General features: G+C 35.7%; 1 protein-coding gene across 3 annotated transcripts in view; it reads right to left on the minus strand.

Annotated features, from left to right (window-relative positions):
- Positions 1-20327, minus strand: part of nf1a (neurofibromin 1a) — an 83525-nt gene that overhangs the window by 54495 nt on the left and 8703 nt on the right. For all 3 annotated transcript variants that reach the window (XM_051128552.1, XM_051128551.1, XM_051128550.1), the window contains exons 4-29: positions 17458-17648; positions 17130-17236; positions 16826-16893; positions 16624-16699; positions 16360-16517; positions 14965-15138; positions 14726-14854; positions 13562-13636; positions 13066-13197; positions 12826-12954; positions 12094-12207; positions 11756-11835; positions 11021-11144; positions 10681-10927; positions 9729-9802; positions 9508-9591; positions 9081-9425; positions 8283-8422; positions 8004-8126; positions 4847-4930; positions 4593-4709; positions 4333-4514; positions 4042-4253; positions 2508-2669; positions 2304-2407; positions 2090-2225 (exon numbers count right to left, since the gene is read on the minus strand). In XM_051128552.1, the coding sequence (XP_050984509.1) occupies positions 2090-2225; positions 2304-2407; positions 2508-2669; positions 4042-4253; positions 4333-4514; positions 4593-4709; positions 4847-4930; positions 8004-8126; positions 8283-8422; positions 9081-9425; positions 9508-9591; positions 9729-9802; positions 10681-10927; positions 11021-11144; positions 11756-11835; positions 12094-12207; positions 12826-12954; positions 13066-13197; positions 13562-13636; positions 14726-14854; positions 14965-15138; positions 16360-16517; positions 16624-16699; positions 16826-16893; positions 17130-17236; positions 17458-17648 (3567 nt within the window). The remainder of the gene's footprint in view (positions 1-2089; positions 2226-2303; positions 2408-2507; positions 2670-4041; positions 4254-4332; positions 4515-4592; positions 4710-4846; positions 4931-8003; positions 8127-8282; positions 8423-9080; positions 9426-9507; positions 9592-9728; positions 9803-10680; positions 10928-11020; positions 11145-11755; positions 11836-12093; positions 12208-12825; positions 12955-13065; positions 13198-13561; positions 13637-14725; positions 14855-14964; positions 15139-16359; positions 16518-16623; positions 16700-16825; positions 16894-17129; positions 17237-17457; positions 17649-20327) is intronic.

Consider the following 20327-nt stretch of genomic DNA (forward strand, 5'->3'; position numbering starts at 1 on the left):
ACTACAATTGTTAAATCTTAAAATAAAATATGGTTACCACTGCATTTTTCTAGAAAATAAATTTAAAAAAGTTGCAATTTATATACAGTTCATTTATAGTTATTTTAAAAGCTTCTGTACTGTCACTACAAATGAACTTCATTATTGTTTAAAATAAGTTCAAATAATTTGCTTATAATTTCCACACAGGAGAGACTTGGTGCTGTTTCCAAACAAAAGGAAATATATCAGTATCGGCATTGGCTACTGGCCAAAATGAGTTGAAAAATATCAGCATATTGGATATTGGCAAAACAAATCTAATATCGTGCATCCCTACATTTGCTTTAAGAACAGTAGTAAGAACAGGTTGCAATATGATTTAACTAAAAAAAGTTTGCAGTTTGAATGCCACAAACCTATTTAAATTTTATGACAACAGTAACATTTTAAACATTCTTATATATGCCTTTTGGGTTCATTATAATAGTAACATATAAGGAACATATAATAACCATGACAATACTGGATGATAATATTGGACACCAGTAATGCAATGTACATTACCATTTAAAAGTGCGAGCTCAGTAGATTTTTTTTTAAGGGAACTTAAGGTATTAAGACTTGTATGGCTCAAAATAACTAAAATTATGTCTCCTACTAAATGATGTAGTAGGAAACTCATAAAAGATTTACATTATTTAAGAAAAATCCACACCGTTACATATATATATATGATTGTGTGGGACGCCGATATTTCTATGACGTGAAATGGTTGCATCTGGTGAGCTACTGGTGATACCTGTTGGTATTTTTACCACAACATATACTGATACAATCACCACAGCTACTGAAAGAGCTTACAGACGGCAATGGATATAAGCGTAGCGAATGCCGTACCATCGATTTTTCGCCACAAGGAAGTCTAAACACCCCTGGATTTCGAGGCAATCCATACTGAGAAACTGCTTTAGTAGATGCAGCGTCATGACAAGCTACAGCATGTTTACATCCTGCCAGGATGGCATCTAGGGTTTCTTGTCTCTGCCATTTGTTAGCTCTTTCAGTAGCTGTAATCTACTAAAAGCCTCAAAGGCATCAGGGTTAAAGTGGAAAGATCAAATACACGGGTCTTTCTGAGGTTTTATTCGTCCACGGGCATCATCCCATTTTTTTTCTCCTCCTCTTATCGCTAGGAAAGCAGTGAAAACTTTGTTTCTCTTGTTGCCCTTCGACTGAAAATTACAACCAAAAGCCACCCAATGTGGCATCGTAGTATTTTATTTTCCGAGTTGTGTATTCTGAGTTGATGGAAACAGGTAGCGCCAGTAAGTCAACAAGTGCAAACATTTCACATCATCAAAATAATGGCATGCCACCATAGTCCAAAATATGTATGAAACGATTTGGATTTTTTAAATAACATAAATCTTTCATGGGTTTTCTACTACATATTTCAGAAAAAAGACATCAGTTATGTTATACTAAGCCATACAAGTCTTCATACCATAAATTAATGCTTTTATTCTGCAAGTGTCCAAAAAATGATCAAAGTCCTGAAAAAAGCAGCACAACACAGATAATAATACTAAATGACTGTTGAGCACAAAATCAACATGCTTAAATGATTTCTGAAGGGTCATGTGACTGGACTACTTCTGAAAATTCAGCTTTGCCACTACAGGAATAAATTGCATTTTAAAACAGAACATAAAAAAATAGAAAATAGTTGTATTAAATAGTACAAATATTTCACAATATTACTGTTTTTACTGTATTTTTAATCAAAGAGACCTCTTTCAAAAACTAAGATCACAAAGGATCAGAACAATCCTACCAACCCCAGAATTTTCAATTTATCTTAAGTGTGTATCTGAAGGAAATTGGGGCATTTTAACTGTCTGATATTCGTACACAAACAGACAGAGGTGAGCAGTGGTGTGAGAGGATAAGAGCAGGTTCTCTTGTTAGAAGTGACTGGAAGACTGATCAGTGGATGCCCAAGCAAGAAAGACAGCCACAATGCAGTCATTCAGAGGATGCAGTAACAGTGGTGTAAAAAAACAAAAACAAAACAAAAAAGCAGACTGGCATTAGGCAGTGAGCATACCTGATACAAACAGTGGCACACACTGCGCAGCTGTGGAGGAAACTCGGTTGAAGAGTTGATGATGGCAAGGAAAAAGCGGTCTGTGATCTGCAGCAGGTTCTTCTGGTTCTCTTCCAGGTTCTCCGTCTGTTCGAGCCTAAAGAGGAGACAAGGGAAGTTAAACATTTCAGCAGAATGACAATGATAGAAACGCAGTTTAACTAGGTAAACATGCCTTGTAGGGTCCACTTCAAAACTGATTTGCTGCCACTCTGGTGTGGTGATGATTCCTCTCAAAAGGGGCTCCAAAAGCTTCTGTAGATACGCAGCACCATACACCTGCAAACACATAGCTGGTTTTTAAGTACACTACCATTCAAAAGTTCGGGGATCACAGAAATAAATGAAATGTGTTATGACTGACACCGTGTCAAGTTACCTTAAAGCAAAAGGTCATAATCTTGCTGGCTAGGCTGTTTCCTCTGAAGAGGGTCTGCATAGAGTCAGCCAGCTCCACCTCTTTTGAGAACATGTTCCACAGCAGCTGATACAGCAGATGGCGAGAGTCGAACAGTGTCACCAACACCCTGGCCAACTCATCCTGAAAACCATTAGAACATTGAGCACAGCTTTCTAATGGCCAACAATATACCCAATGCTTTACTCTGAGCAAAACAGAGTTAAATAGCTAGTTAGAAATAAGTATGATTTTCTTTATTCTGCATATTTTGAAGAATGTATGGAACCGAACATTGGACCCCACTGACTTGCACTATACGCATAAAAAAACTTCTTATGGTCCACAGAAGAAAGAAAGTCATACAGCTTTGGCACAGCATGAGGTTGATTGATAAAATGATGACAAAATTTAAATTATCATTAATTACTCGTCCTCATGTTGTTGCAAACCTGCAAGACCTTCGTTCATCTTCAGAAAACAAATTAAGATATTTTTGATGAAAAGCTTTCTGACCCATATAGACAGCAACACAACTGACACTCTCAAGGCCCAGAAAGGTAGTAAGGACTAGGGCTGCCCTAAACATTTTTCTGGTCAACCAGCAGTCGTTTATTTTAAGCATTAGTCGACTATTAGTTGCACGTTTATTAACAGATCATATAAATCCTAATAATGAGCCTTTAATTGCCTACATAGCCTAATAACTTGTCAAACTTCCCAGAGTGCACCAGCAGATATAATAATTATGAATGTGTCAGTGAAAAACAGCAAGGAGACTGCATTAACATTTTAATAATTTACTGATAAACTAGTGCTTTCTTTGTTTTCGGCTTAAGATGATGCACATTTCATAAAGATTACATAATAGGAGAATATTTGTTTTTTATTTGAATTGGTTCATTTAAAACTAGACATTTCACTTTCTACAGATATATTTTTCATGTCTGTAAGGCAAGCATACAGAGTTTCAGGGTTTCGCGCTCAATTTCACAGAGATCAAGACGGCAGAAAGCGTATCCTCTATGCTTTCATTCTTTCACAAAAGCGCAACGTTTCGTTGTTATTGTGAGTGCAAACAAATAAATCTTTAAAAGTCATTACAAATTTGAAAGATATGTAACTCTTATCTGTATGACTAACGTTTAGTCGACTGTTAGGGGACAACCCTAGCAAGGACATCATTAAAATAGTCCATGTGACATCAGTGGTTCAATCATACTTTTATGAAGCTATGAAAATACTTTTTGTGTTAAATTGTTAAAGTTATTTTTGTTTTCTTTGCTCGCAAAAAGTACTCTCGTAGATAAAATTACGGTTGAACCACTGCTGTCCCATGGACTATATTATCGATGCCCTTACTACGTTTTTGGGCCTTAACCGTGGTAGTTGTGTTGTTGTCAGATTTCATCAAAAATATCTTCATTTGTGCTCTGAAGTTGAACGAAAGCCAAGGGTGAGTTATTAATGACAGATTTTTTATTTTTGAGTGAACAATCCCTTTAATATCTCTCACCCATTGAGAGCAGGGGACCACATTGGCCAGTGCCATGGCTATGGGCAGTTCGCCCTGGTCACCCATCATGGTAACCAGCTCGACCAGTCTCTCAAAGCGGTCTGCAAGCACAGTCTCTGCTAGCGTGTCAAACTCCGTCCCTTGCTGGAGGATCTTAGTGAGCACCTCCATGAATGTAGCTCGTGTCTGCAGGTCCTTATGGTACCCTAGACCTGTCTCAAAGACATCAGAATCAGGTGAATCCATCAATAAGAATCAATAAGTATCCATGATAATGTCAGCGCTTCTCACCGATGGAGTGCATGAGGCCGCTGTCGACGTTAGCGTTGAGCAGGTTAGACATGGCCAGCACAGTACAGTGCCGCAGAGATGCCAGTCGTCTAGACATCCCACGTTTTCGCCCTGCCACCTGCTGGCCGTCTTCCTCGACTTCACTGCAGTCATTCAACAGGTTCATGAACAGCGTGAAGTATCTACAGGAAGAGGAGAAGAGATTACTGACAGAAACCTTAAAAGACAAAACAAAAAAAGGGTTGGATGAATGATCCTACTTTAGGAAGAGCTGAGACTTGGCCTCCATGAGCTCAACGCCATCACCCTCCTCGGGTTGCAGAGGAAGTCCAGCCAACAGAGAGACTACTGCCTCCATACTTGCCTGGTCCAGATCCCTTTGCGACACATTCACAGCATGAGAAAAACAGGCTGTGTCAGGCTTTAAGTCATTAAAAAAATATTATGAATATTATAAACATAATAAATATTTAATAAAAATATTATAAACAGTATGAAACTCTAAAGACCATACCGGGTCAGACATTTGACGTCATCATCTGCTGCTTGATTAGAGGTTCCCATCACCCAGTCAGTGAGGTACTCCACCATTTTATTTCTAAGAAAAGCACGTCAGACATCTCAGCTTAACAATTCACAAACTGCAGCAGTTTCTCCACAAAAGCATTAAAGGAACCGTATGTAGGATTGTGGCCAAAACTGGTACTGCAATCACTTTCAAAATACTGTAGAACGGCGTATCCCCTAACTTTACTAAAGGCGATTAGCCAAATATTTCGTAAAGATGTACTGTAATACCACATTTCATCCCGAACATAGATTGTTTTCATACCGTGCTAGTGGTGTGATATAAAGCTTTTTATGAACGCATTTAGCATGGGCGACCGTGGAAAATCCACTGTGTACGGAAGCACAGGGCTTTTAGCCTATACCAACAAACATTACCTGTCCAGGAGAAAATTAGCAACGTTGGCATCTGTCTTAACACTACAACCGTCACGGGGTCAATACCCGTACCTGTTATTCAAATGTACATACCTTAATTTCCATAAAACACTCAACCCTCCCAGTCATTGACTTTTACTAAAATTGTGTAATTTAAAATGCCCTGGTGTTAAAAAGTGTTTAGATAATACCAGATCGAAAAACGGAGCATTTATACCTAAAAGCGCCATCACGGGTCAAATTTACCCACTATATAATGCGTGTATTTTCGCACTGTCATAATCTTGCCGGTTATGTTTTTACATTGTACATTGCTAGGCAGCGCCTTTTACTCACTGAATTAGTGGTTATCAGTTTCACAAATAAAGTAAATATGAGTAAAAGAAGGCAGTTTATTGATGCCGAAGAGGTATTAGAAGCACTAAATACATGATTATTGGAGAGTCTGTTATGCGTCCTGGGTCGCTCAGCGTCTGACGGCTCATCTGACAGCGAGCGATCTTATATTTAGATGTTTTAGCCTTAACGTTTTAACGTTACACATATTGTTAAAACTTTGAATTATTTAATTTTTGTTTTGCAATTTCTATTGTTTTTTGTTCGCTACTGTGTTGCTATTTATTCTAGTCTGTCCGTTTCCTGAAAAAAAAATCTGATCTGTGTAATGAATACAACCTTTCTTTTTTTCTTTTTTTTGATTATCCTAAGTTTATTTGTGTTGTTCTCTTATTCAAATTATAAATGATATAAGTAAACAAATTAATCATTCCTTAGGTGAAGCTGTGCACTTGAATTTGACATCGCATCATCATATGCCATGTGCCCGAGTTATTATTACACGTTGTCTATGGGCTATATTAGTAATTTAAATAACATGAATTCTCTTAATTTATTGAATAATGACAACGAATTCTTATATTGCACCACACAATTATGTAGTTACTTCCTTTTAATTCCCTTTGTCAGAGCAGTCTTGTTTATGTTAAATTGACTATTATGAAAACGGACTGTAGCCTGCACAAAAATCTATAAACAAAACAACAGGGCAAAAATAAAAGTTGATGACTAGACAATCATTTTTTTATGACACTAGACACTTCTTTATCAAGACAGTGGCATAATACAGTGAAATAAAATCTTCTTTAGCCATATCAAAACACTTTTGTGCGTGGGTAAAATTTACCCGCATGGCGGTTTTAGGTATACAGCGACCTCTGGCGGTTCTAGTGTTAAAATTCTTCTCCGTTTTCAGCCGTCTCCATCTGTCAAAGGCATCTCCTATACAAATCTTTGTTTTATTTCGGACTTTGGCACAACGTACTTCGGATTCATAACGAGGTCTTTTAGGTTTCGTAACTTTATACATGTTTTATCCGACACATTCGTAGCTGCAGCTGTAACTACAGCAGAGCTGGCAACCCGGATGACGAAACTCTACTGACTTCGTGATTGGTAGATAGCTGGAGGGTGGCGCCTCAGACCAAAACACAACATGACAACATCAACATCAGTTGAGAGCTGCAACTTTCACTTTTAAATGACAATATTCTGGCCGGACCACTGTTGTCAGTGATATAAGTATTTGAAATGAACATGATTTCTTAATGTCTAGTGACATGTCAGGGCCATTTTATGATTAACTGAAATGAATTTCTTACATACGGTTCCTTTAAAGGGATAGTCCACCCAAAAATGAAAATTACCCCATGATTTACTCACCCTCAAGCCATCCTAGGTGTGTATGACTGTCTTCTATCAGACGAATACAAGGAGTTATATTTAAAAAAATGTCTTGGTTCTTAGTTTTATAATGGTTCTGAATGGGTGTTGATTTTTTGAAATCCAATAAAGTGCATCCATCCATCATAAAAAGTGCTCCACATGGCTCTGGGGGGTTAATAAAGGCCTTCTGAAGCGATTTGATGCATTTGTGTAAAAGAAAATAGCATATTTAAAACTTCATAAACCGTAATCTCTAGCTTCCACTAACTGTCATATGTGTGGCATTTCAGCAGATGACGTAGGCGTAGTGTATGCTCTAGTGAGAATATGCTAGTCTCAAGAGAACCAAGTTTTGTTTATAGCAAAGGAAAATCAGTCTAACTTGGCTTATATATTGAAATCCTCTCATTTTTCTTTACAAAGAGATTATGATTTAGAAAGTTTTAAATATGGATATTTTGCCATCAGAAGGCCTTCATAATAATCCCCCAGAGCCATGTGGAGTACTTTTTATGATGGATGGATGCATTTTTTTGGAAAATCAACAGCCATTCACCGCCATTATAAAGCTTGGCAGAGCCAGGACATTTTATAATAACTCTAACTGCATTGGTCTGAAAGAAGAAAGTCAAATACACCTAGGATGGCTTGAGGGTGAGTAAATCACGGGGAAATTTTTATTTTTGGGTGAACTAACCCTTTAAGCACAAACGTTTTTAACACTGACAAGAATTTTTCTTTATGATCTAAAAGCTAAAAAAAATTCAGCTTTTCCATTATATGAATAAATTACATTTTAAAATCCAAAAAAACCCCAAACATTTATTTTAATTAGATTTCATTTATATGAATTGTAATTATATTTCACTATGTTACTATAGTATATAGTATAACTATATTACTGGTTTTACTGTATTTTTTGACCAAACAAATCCAGCCATGGTGAGCATTAGAGACAATTAGAATTTTTTAGAACTACTCCTTTTTTTTGTGGTTAAATTTACCTGAATTTCATCTCTTGGCAGAAGGAGAGGTCGTCCCTGCGTTCCATCATCACTTCCACTAGCTGGCACAGCTTGGTTTTGATCTGAATGGCATGGACAATGTTCCCTAAAATACGCACATACCTGAGGATAACAGAAGTAAGGCACATTTAGAAAATTTCTTTAACCGAAAAATAAACTTAATGCTCTTCCATTGAAATCCACTGTTTATATTAACATTTTTCCTATTTTTTTTTTTTTTTTTTTTTTTTTTTTTTTTAAGTTAAATCAAAGTCTCACCTAACCAAATTGAGCATCATGGTCTCAATGCTGGCTTGACCAAGGTGCTCTGAGCTTCCTTCAGTGTGACTGTCAAGCAGGTTCTTCATGATGGCGATGGTTTGCTCTACAAACAATGTGTTCGTGTCTGTAATAGGAACCTGAAAAAGACAATACGGCAAAGCATACGCAGATTGTGATATGATGATGCTGATATGATATAAAATGGAAAAAATACAGTATTTACAACAAATCCCAGTGCTTAATGCATGTTAGATCATTCTAGAGGACACAGATCACTGACTGCTGATCGGATGGTATATGAAAGGACTGCATTGTCTGGATTGATCTGACAGTGTTGGTATTCTGCCACCTTGCGTCCAAAACTATACATGACAGCTATTTAGTGCATTTGAAGGCTTGAGTAATGCATTGTAAGAATAGCCAGTCTGTTGTATTTTGCATTGTGGCTTCTTCATGATAATTAGAGATATTGTATTGAATTTACATTTTAAAACGTTTAATACATTTTATAAAATATTTAAATATTTAAAAACACACAAATAATAAATAGAAACACACATAGACACTCGTAAATAAATGTTAATGAATTAATAATGACATTTATTTTATAATAATTTAATTTTATTATAAAACAATTATTTTCTACTGTAATTATAATAAAATGTTTGCTTTTTGAGTGTAATATTAAAGAGTTCTTTGTAATATTGGTATTTATGCTCTGAAAATTACACCTGTGCACTGCTTCTAACATAATATCTAATCCTATAGCTGCATATCATGTCTATCATCACTTACCGGACCCTGGGTCTCAAAAAAACGGCCGATGCTGTTGCGTAGCTTGTTAAAGAGCATGGGGTAGAGAGCTGGACTGAGCTCTAGTCCCACAAGGTCTTTGACGTTGGTGCGAATCTGCACGCCCACCTTCTCATGTGTACAGACCATGAGACCCAGCAGACGCTCCAGAAACCTGTTAAGAGACGTTTCGCTGTTAACCTCACAAGAGCCCATAGAGATCATGGAGCCTTTGCGTTCAGTTAGGGGGCCCATAGGAGGGCTGTAGGTGCCTAAGCTAGGCGTGCTACGCTGCTGGAGACAAACCCCTCCCAGGGCACACAAGAAACCGGTCATGTTGATCCACTCCTGAGGACAGAGAAACAAGAGTTGGTGAAGTGGGGAAAAAAAAAAGGTGATATTCTCAACTGATTAGTGTTCTTTTAACTACCTGTCCATCTTCCACTTTGTTTTTCGGTTGGTTGAGTATCTGTCTAGTTGCTTGCTCCCATTTTGAATACGTGTCTTCCCATGCCTAAGATTGAAAACGGTCAAATTTGAGTTAATTAAAATTAGGAGATGCTGCAAAAGATCTCAATCATTAGCATTTAATAACTGAAAAAACAAATAAGATTTCAAATTCACATTATGATTATGCAATGAAATGCTTACCTCTACATTTCCAGCTGTAGGGTGTTTTATTCTCCTTAACAGCGCCATCACTCTCTTCTGAAGTGTGTTGCGGCCTGAATGCACAAAAAGTTTGCAGGTTGTTCTATTTTGCAATGAGATCGACCCCCCCCAAAAAAAAAAAAAAACATTCCAAGAAGTCATGCCACTAAATCAATTTTAATCAGAATTTATGATTACCAGTATCAAATGCCATATTCACAGCCAAAAAAATAATTAAGTAACCTACTAAATATGTGACCCTGGACCACAAAACCAGACTTAAGTAGTACAGGTATATTTTTTGCAATAGCCAAAAATACATGGTACAGGTCAAAATTATAGATTTTTCTTTTATGCAAAAAATCATCAGGATATTGAGTAAAGATCATGTTTTATGAAGATATTTAGTAAAATTTCTACCGTAAATATATCAAAAATTAATTTATGATTAGTAATACGCATTGCTAAGAACTTTAAAGGTGATTTTCTCAATATTTTGATTTTTTTTGCACCCTCAGATTCCAGATTTTCAAATAGTTGTATCCCGGCCAAATATCCTAACAATCCATACATCAAAGGAAAGCTTTCTCATTCAGCTTTAAGGTGATGTATAAATCTCGATTTCAAAAAATTGACTATATATGAATTTATATTGCCACTTCAGTATCAACTGCTATTTTCTTGAAAAATAAAATAAAATAAAATAAAATATTCATGACCACAAATAAAATATATATATATATATATATATATATATATATATATATTATATATTTATATTTATTTATTTAATATATTTAATAATATATTTATATATACTTTTTTTTTTTTAATTTAGCCAGCCACATAGGTATTAGCTGTTCGGGTTGGTATTCATGGAAAAATACAGTCTCCCTAAAGCTTAAAGCTGTCAGTCTAATCCCATGTCACAGTGTGCTGCTGTACCACTAACCTGTAGCCATCATATTGCTAACAGAGGCAAGCTCTATAAAGGTGCTGTAATTGGGCAGGACCGTGTGGACAGGCAGTTCGTCCACACTGCAGCGGATGTCTGCCTCCTCACAGAGATGCCGGAAGCAGGACATGGCCACCAACACAGCCTCTGCGTCAGGGCTCCACAGGAAGGTGTACAGACACACCTCCAGCTTGGTCTGAGCCTGTCTGCTGATGGGGATGAGACTGCCTTGTGTGGCACACTCCTACAGACCAATGAAACATGATCAATCTCACAGATTTCAGGATGAATTTATGATATATTTAGATGTTCATGTTTAGAGAGAATGTGTATTTACCTTGTTCTTCAGGAGAAACTTGTTCCTGCATATGAGAATCTCCCTGAGCCACTTCAGTATCTCTGTACTGTTGATCATCTGATGTCCAATCAGCTTCTTGCAGATCAGAAATAATACTTGGGAGCTGAGAGGAGAGTAAACAGAATATAGTCAGACAATCTTTCAACTCTTTTACTTAAAGTGATTGTTCGCACAAAAACGAAAAATCAATTTATTATTAATTTATTTACTCTCCCTCATGTTGTTCTAAACCCGACCTTACCTTCATATTCAGAAGACAAATTAAGATATTTTTAATGAAATCTGAGTGTTTTCTGACCCTGCATAGACAGCAAAGCAACTGACACGTTCAAGGTCCAGAATAGATAAGATAAGAATTTGTTGAATAAAGTCATTATTTTTGTTTGGTGCACAAAAAGTATTCTCATAGCTTCATAAATTACGATTAAACCGCTGATGTCACACAGACTATTTTCACATTGTCCTTACTACTTTTCTAGGCCTTGAAGTGTCAGTTGTGTTGCCATCTATGAAAGGTCAGAAAGCTTTCAGACTTCATTTAAAAAAAAAAAAAAAAAAAAAAAAAAAAAAAAAAAAAACTTAACTTCTCTTCCTGAAAATGAATGAAGGTCTTACAAGATTAAAAACAACATGAGGGTGAGTTATTAATGACAGCATTTTCATTTTTGGGTGAGCTATCCCTTTAACAACCTCACCCAATGTTTTTATGCCCACCTGATGTCCCAGAACGTCTCTATGGGTGCGTCAGGGTTCCAAAGCTCAATAGTTTCCGGCTGATGTAACACCAGCAGTGCCTGGGTGAGAATACAAAAACTTGTAAATCAGCTGCTTGACCATAAGAGCTCAGAGCATCAGTAATGATATACTAGTAATGATTTTTATTTTAAATTTGTATTTTCTATTTTCTAGGGGTTTTTTTATGTGCTTCCACAATTTTTTTATTAGTTGATATTTATATTAAACCAATTTATTTTTTATAGCAGTTTTAGTCATTTTAATAATTTTGTTAACAATAGCAAACAAGAGGTCCAAAAAACAGACTGGAGTCTTACTTCCATGGCTTCCTGTGAAAGCTCAGCACTGTGGGTGAGAGGAACCAGCTGGACAAGACCTTTGATGAGCTCAGCTGTGCTGTTCTGGATCTCCTGACCCGGTTTCCCTGGGTTCTAATGGTGAGAAAGTGCAATTAGTCGAGTCAAACTTGAATCAACTCAGAATCATCTTTAAACTACAAGTCTACTTCTAAGATTAGACATTTAGACAGACTATTTTAAGTCAAATCACTATTCATATCAAATCAAGTTAAGACTGAAAAAGAACCAGCCTTTAAAAAAAAAAAAGGACAGAAAGATAGAAAAAAGAATAAATCCACATGTAAATCCTAATCTGGATAATCCAGGATTTGAACCAACCAGAAAACACAAACATTGTTGGATTAGACCATTTTAGCAGAATTGAAGGAGTAAGAGGTCAAAGGTGACGTGTTTAACTTTTTCAACATTATCAATGTCCTTACTACTTTTCTGTGCCTTGAACGTGTCAGTTGCATTAGGTCAGAACTCATCGGATTTCATCAAAAACATCTCAATTTGTGTTCAGAAGATGAACTAAGGTCTTACTTTTTGGTACGACATTAGGGTGAGTAATTATTGACAATATTTTCATTTTTGGGTGAACTATCCCTTTAAAATACTTTTTCCAGTCCTAATATGCAGAGGCAACTCTATACAATACGAACGGTAACAAGCTAAATGACTATGTAATACACATTGTCAAGTACTCACATGCAGCATTAGTTTGGGGTCAGCGTGGATGAGTTTGACCAGGGCCAGCAGCAAAGAACGTGAGTCAAGGTCGGTGGACTTCTCCTTGAACTTTAAACTAGTCGTCATTTTCTCTTTGAATGTCAGACTCTGCAAGGGAAAAAAAAGCAACTTTAAAAACCAAAAACAAAATGCTTTTCTATGCATTATAAACTGTATGGGAGAGTATGTGTCAGCGTATAGCGTTAGCGTGTGTCTTACTGATGTCATCCTCAGAGGTGGATGGGCATTGAGACTCTGAAGCACTCGGCCCAATGTGTCCGCAAACATGGTGCGCAGTTCTCCTGAGTAGCAGTAGATGGCGTCAATCTTCGGCCACCAGTCCAGGTGTGACTAGCAAGAACATGAATGTGAAACATTAATAAGCAATAAACTGCACTTTTATACAGACACTGGCAGCGGTTTCATTGTTAGAAGTTGCTAGAAGGCATTCTGACTGATGGATCCACTAACATTATTGGTGGGCTATATAAACAGCCATAAAAACAATCTGATCACATGACAAGAATTGCTGGTAAAAAAAAAAAAAAAAAAAAAAAAAACATTATGCAGGGAAAGTGTCTATATATAAATGACAGTATTACAAAATGCATTTTATCATGAACAATCATTAGTACTAATGCAGAATGCTGACATTTATGAGACTATGAATTATTTGTAATCACTGCATGAACGTCCATACAGAGATCATACTTACATTAGTGATAATTTTGTGCAGAGAGTTGACCAGGACAAAATGGAAGGTAGGAGGAGAAGTTGAGGCCAGGCATACCTAGCAAAAGATACCAATTTATTATTAAAAAAAAAAAAAAGTAATATACTGGCGTTCAAAAGTCTGTGATCTGTAAGATTTGTAATGTTTTTTTTTTTTAAAAAAGAAGCTCATCAAGGCTGCATTTACTTCATCAAAAATACAGAAAAAACCTTGTGAAATATTATTGCAATTTAAAATGATGGTTTTCTATTTTAATATGTTTAAAAAATATAATTTATTCCTGTGATGCAAACCTGAATTTTCATCAGCCATTACTCCAGTCTTCAATGTCACATGATCCTTCATAAATCATTCTAATATGCTGATTTAGTACTTTTATTATCAAGGTTGCAAACAGTTGTGCTGATATGGAACCTGTGATACTTTTTTTTTTTTAGTATTTTTGATGAAAAAAAAAAAAAAAAAAAAAAAGTTACAAAGAACAGCATTTATTTAAAATAGAAATATTTTTTAACAATATAAGTCTTTGCTATCACTTTTTATGAATATCACATCCTTGGTGAATTAAAGTATTAATTTCCTTTAAAAATTTACTGACCACAAACTTTTACATGGTTGTTTATGTTGTGACAAAAGACTTCCATTTTAAATAAATGCTGTTTTATTAACGTTTTATTTATTAAAGAATCCTGAAAAAAAAAAAAAAAAAAAAAAAAAAAATATTCCAACGAAATATTAAGCAGCACAAATGTTTTCAACACTAATAATAAATTAGCATATTTTAATGATTTCTGAAGGATCATGTGACACTGAAGACTGGAGTAATGATGCTGAAAATTCAGCTTTGCATCACAGGAACAAATTACGTTTTAAAATATATTCACATAGAAAACAGTTATTTTACATTGAAATAATATTTCACAATATTACCATTTCGTTTTTGTTTTTTGATCAAATAAATGCAGCCTTCATGAGTATTAGTAAACTTCTGAATGGCAGTGTTCATATGTATATACATATTTTAGGTTTGTCCTGAAACAAATGTTGATTAGCTCTGTATGCTGTAATAACAACAAGCAATAATATTAAATCTTTGGTTAGTGACTGTCTATGCCTAACACTCTAAGATTCAATAACCAAGCTTACCTTAAAATGCTGGTTGTTACGAGGATTGATGCGATAACATGACACAAAGCAGTCAATCATCAAATCCACGTCGGCGCTCTGGCAGCCCGCACCCCTCGAAAATGGCTTAGTAGGGTTAAACAGAAGACCCTGGGAGAGAAGAGAGAGCAAAGTTATACAAAGCAACAAACACAGGAAAAAACGTTCTTCATTACTTTCAGACACGCATTGCTCTTCACTCAAAAAATGGTCGTCCTTACTTTAAGGTCCATGACGATGGACTGAACTAGGAGAAAGATGACAGAATTGTCCTCCCAGTTGATGTAGGTGCAGGCTTTGCAGAGTTTGACGCATGCGACGGCCGCGCTCTCGGTCAACTGTCTGCTGCCGCTGTGCTGCCCCAGAGCCTTCCGTAGACTGTCCACAAATGACTTCTGTTGAAGACAACAAAACAACTAGGTTTGACTCCAAAAACAGTTCTGTGCACACAAGTCAAAAGTTTACATACGCCTTGTAGAATCTGCAAAATGTTAATTATTTTACCAAAATAAGAAGGATCAAACAAAACGCATGTTGTTTTTTTGATTTAGTACTGACCTGAAAAAGATATTTCACATAAAAGATGTTTACATATAGTCCATAAGAGAATATAATAGTTCAATTCATGGAAACGACCCTGTTTAAAAGTTTACATACACTTGATTCTTAATACTGTGTTGTTACCTGAATGATCCACAGATGTGTTTTTTTTTTTTGTCTTGTTTGTCCTGAACAGTTAAACTGCCCGCTGTTTCTCACAAAAATCCTTCAGGTCCCACAAATTCTTTGGTTTTCTGCATTTTTGTGTATTTGAACCCTTTCCAACAATGACTGTATGATTTTGAGATGCATATTTTCCCCACTGAGGACAACTGAGAAACTCATATGCAACTATTTCAGAAGGTTCAAACACTCACTGATGCTCCAGAAGGTAAAAAGATGCATTAAGAGCCGGGGGATGAAAACTTTTTGAATTTAAAGATCAGGGTAAATGTAACTTATTTTGTCTTCTGGGAAACATGTACATATCTTCTGTGGCTTCTGAAGGGCAGTACTAAATGGAAAAAAAAAAAGGTATTTAGGCAAAATGCACACATCTTTATTCTGTTCAAAAGTTTTCACCCCCTCTTAATGCATCATTTTTCCCTTCTGAAGCATCAGTGAGCATTTGAACCTTCTGTAGCAGTTGCATGCAAGTCAATAGTCCTCAGTGTGAAAAGATGGATCTCAAAATCATACAGTCATTGTTGGAAAGGGTTCAATAACATAAAAATGCTGAAAAAACACAGCTGTGGATCATTCAGGTAACAACACAGTATTAAAAATCAAGTGTATGTAAACTTTTGAACAAGGTCATTTTTATAAATTCAACTATTATTTTCTCTTGTGGACTGTATGTAAACATCTTTTATGTGCAATATCTTATTCAGGTCAGTGCTAAATAAAAAAAAATAACATGCATTTTGAACGATCCCTCTTATTTTGGTAAAATAATTCTGCAAGGTGTATGTAAACTTTTGACTTCAACTGTATAAGTCTGTGATTGCTTCCAATGATCACTTCCAGTAAATAAAAGATGCAGGAACAGCACTCTAATTCACTGTGTGATTTCTGACCTTGTTAGCTTTCTCCTCCCCTCCTACTTCTTTGGTGATGCTCTGAGTGATCTCTGGACAGAGGATGAGGAGGATGATCTGTAGTGGCCACACAGCAGCCTTTCTCTTTGCGCTCTCTGCAAAACTGTCCACCAGGTCGAACAGCTTTTCTGCACAGTCTACATATAGAAAACACACAGTTTAATCTTTCCACATGTAAATTTGGACTTCATCAAGCAATCTAGTAAACAAATCAATCTGGATATGTGATATGGTGTCACTCACCAGCCATATCAGCCTGGGGTCTCTGATAGAGCATAGTGAACTCATCAGGGTAGTGTTCAACCCAGTTCCAGAAAGCCTGACACAAACATATCAGATATATTTACTACTATAACCTTTAATACAATAAGAATTATTAAAGCAAGATTAAAAAAAAAAAAAAAAAAAAAAAAAAAAAAAAAAAAAAAAAAAAAACCAAACATACCTTTTCCAAACTGCTGATTACTGCAAGCTGAGCCGGCTTTTTCAAAGATTTAAATTTAAGTACTGTTTCTAAAGAGAACACGCAGAAAGTTAAAGCAATTCAACACTATATATTTAATAAATACATTTATTTTAAATCATTGAAACACTATACATTTACATTTATTTGTGGTTTAATACTTGCACCGTGCAATATTTTCATTCAGATTTTAACTGTGCAGCTTTGGTCTACCCATAAACTTATCAATAATAAACTTTTAGAATACTGAGGCAATAAAATCTCTAGAAAATAAAGAATGCTTTACCTTGTAAGAGTCTCTTTAACTTGGAGCAGTCTACGTTGATATACTGGATGAGCTCAATGTCATGGACATCCACTGTGTCCTCTGTACAAACTGTGAGCTCTTGCAACCTATGAGAAGACATTGGTACATTAAAGTCAAATTTTAAAGCCTCTAAACTGTTCAACTTGCAGACAACTAAGCAAAACAGCCTAGCATTTATACAAATTACAAAGACCTGTACAATAGGCTTAGAACTGGTTACTATAGGGGTATTTTGGGGGCTGATTCGCACAATGAAAGAGGTCCTAGAACAAAGCCCTGTGGAACACCAAGTGTATTAGCGATGTACCTGGTGGAGATACGACTGAAGACGGCATTGAAGTTGTTGCAGCTGAGAGAGAAGAGCACGGCAGAGGCAGAACTGCGCAGCTGAGCGGCGTGCTGCTGGCCCTCACGGTACGAGTGTAGGAAGTGACAGATTTCAGGCAGCAACTGTTTTACCAACATGGCCTCATCCAGCCTCAGGCAGTCCTTGGGTTGCTAATAATGCACACAAATACACAGTATACTTTATTATTTCTAATCTTTCTTTTTTTTATTACTGTGTGCTGTACCATACTGTGTTTGTATGGTAAAACCATACTAAACCAGACTAAAACTGCAGCGAGTAGAAAGCGCTTCAGGATCAGCAGCATGCAGGATAGAGGGAAAAGAACAGAAATGAAATCCAATGACAGAGCACCGAACAAACACATTAGTGGATCAATGTAATGCACGCACACTGGGTCAAGCTAAAAGCTCTAAATGTGTAACAACGGTAGAGGCGAATTTCTATACTATAAAGCAAAAATTCATGACTGTCAAAACTAGTTAATGAAAAAAAAAAAATTTAGTTGTCTTGAAAGACCTCGAATTTTAGCTAAACTAAATCCTGAACACCATGGAAGAAAACAGTTTTTTTCCTGTGCGTATACCTTCCCATCTTAATGACACAAAAGGAAATGACATAAAAAGAATTTAGCAAAAACAAAACAGGACAGTGAACAGCTGTGCCGCATCTGGGCAAGCAAAAAATTAATAATCTATACAGGAAAATCCAGACAATCTCAAGACGAGGAAACACCTGCAAATGTAATAATCTCCTGACAGGGCCGGTTCAGAGCCCTCTGTCTGGGAGTAAAAGCTAAAGATTTAATTGTTTTACCAGGGCTCTGTGTCTAAGACTTCATGTGTTCAATCAAAAAACATTTCTGGACAGTTTTCTGCTTTTTCAGACCAGAAAAATCTTCATATGATGTCCCTAAAATGTCATTCAAACTCATGTTACAGTCATTTCACACTGCTGTTTAAAATTTTGGGGTCAGTACGATTTTTTTCATGTTTTTCAAAGATGTTTCTTATACTCACCCAGGCTGCATTTATTTGATCAAAAGTACAGAAAAAAAACTTTAATACTGTTAAATATTATTATTATCTTAAACAACTGTTTTCTATTTTTAAATGTACTAAAATTTTAATATATTTTATTTTTTTGATGGCAAAGTTGAATTTTCAGCAGCCATTCAACCAGTCTTTAGTGTCATATGATCCTTCAGAAATTCTAATATCCTGATTTCCGGTTCAGGAAACACTAGAAACTGTGTAAAAACTCTTTTTTTTTTTTTCACAATACTTAAAAAGTTTAAAAGAACAGCATTTAAAAAAAAATGCTAAAAAAAATCTTCTGTAACATTATAAATGCAGGTAATGTGACACTTTAGTTTTTACTGATCCCAAAATTTTGAATGGCAGTACCATGGCATGATTAAAAACTTTATTCTGTTTGTTTGATAGTCAAGATTCCAGAATGTTGATTCATTTTCTATACCCATGCTGCTATGAAGCAGTTCCAGTTTAACCACATTCAGTTTATTTCTACAGCCTAGCATGTTAAAAGAAAAAAAACAAAAAAAACAAAACAAAACGACTAATACTAGTCAAGATCAGATCAGGAGGGAAAAAAAATGCTATAAATAGTCCAAAACTATTTAGATTTCAGATTTAGATATTTAGAAAATTAGTCTCAATATCCATAAAAATGGTAACACTTTACAAAAGGGCTGTCACTAATGATTACTTTGGTAATCGAGTAAGCTGTCGATTATTCTGATGATTAATCGAGTAACTGGATAATTATATATTTTTTTAATAATAAAAATAGACCTAATCAAACAATAGCCTTTAAAATGACTTAAAACACACATACAATAGCAATAATAATTAGTTCAAATAAAGCATCAAAAGCAAGTAATTATATGGTCTTATTGAACAAAACTGTAAAAATACATAATGTATTAGAAACATTAGAACTAACTACATTATGCATTATGTCAACGGCCTGACAACTGTTTTTACTCTTTACAGCATAATCTAATCCTTATTTAATATTGCCTAAACAACAATTTAATGTGAATATCCCACATTGCTGCCACAATACCATGGTGCAGTGAGTGTTACTACAGTAAATCCATGGTAAATGATGGTGATGTGTAGATTGAAAAGCCTTCTGACTGTCCCGTTGCACACAGCTTTAAACTAGTTTGAATCACAGAGTCATTTATGTTAATCGCTGAATTCAAGTGTTTCACACTGGATCTCCCAGCGCTGTTCAGACCTTGTGTGATGGAGTAAATGCATCTTTTCTAGTGAGCTTGCGCGGCAGTTTGAACTTTGGCCCGAGCGGATAAATGGTCCGTGTGGCGCAATTCAAATGAGTCGCGCTGTTTCGTTTCGCTTTTGGCACATAAAAATTATATCGAACATTTATGAAACTCTTCATATCATTTTAATCGAGGAAAATTATATTGCGATAATTATCGTTATTGAATTACCGCCCAGCCCTATTTCAACATTTACTTAAGCATTATTAAAATCAAAAGTTGTGTTTGTTAACATTAGTTAATGCACTGTGAATTAACATGAACTAACAATGAGCGACTATTTTCATTAACTAACATTACCAAGATTAATAAATACTGTAATAAAAGTATTTTTATTCTTTGTTCATGTAAGTTAATACATCAACTAATGGAACCATACTGTAAAGTGTTTCCATAAAAATCTATAATAAAATCTATGAAATCTTTTAGGTCAGGGTGTGGGAAGGCAATAATAAAACGATTGTGACTGTAAAGCAATTTTGCATTGCGTTCGGCAACAAAGGTGAAACCACAGCAAGAA

The sequence above is a fragment of the Labeo rohita genome, chromosome 15 (assembly GCF_022985175.1).
Source record: "Labeo rohita strain BAU-BD-2019 chromosome 15, IGBB_LRoh.1.0, whole genome shotgun sequence".
Lineage (NCBI taxonomy): Eukaryota > Metazoa > Chordata > Actinopteri > Cypriniformes > Cyprinidae > Labeo > Labeo rohita.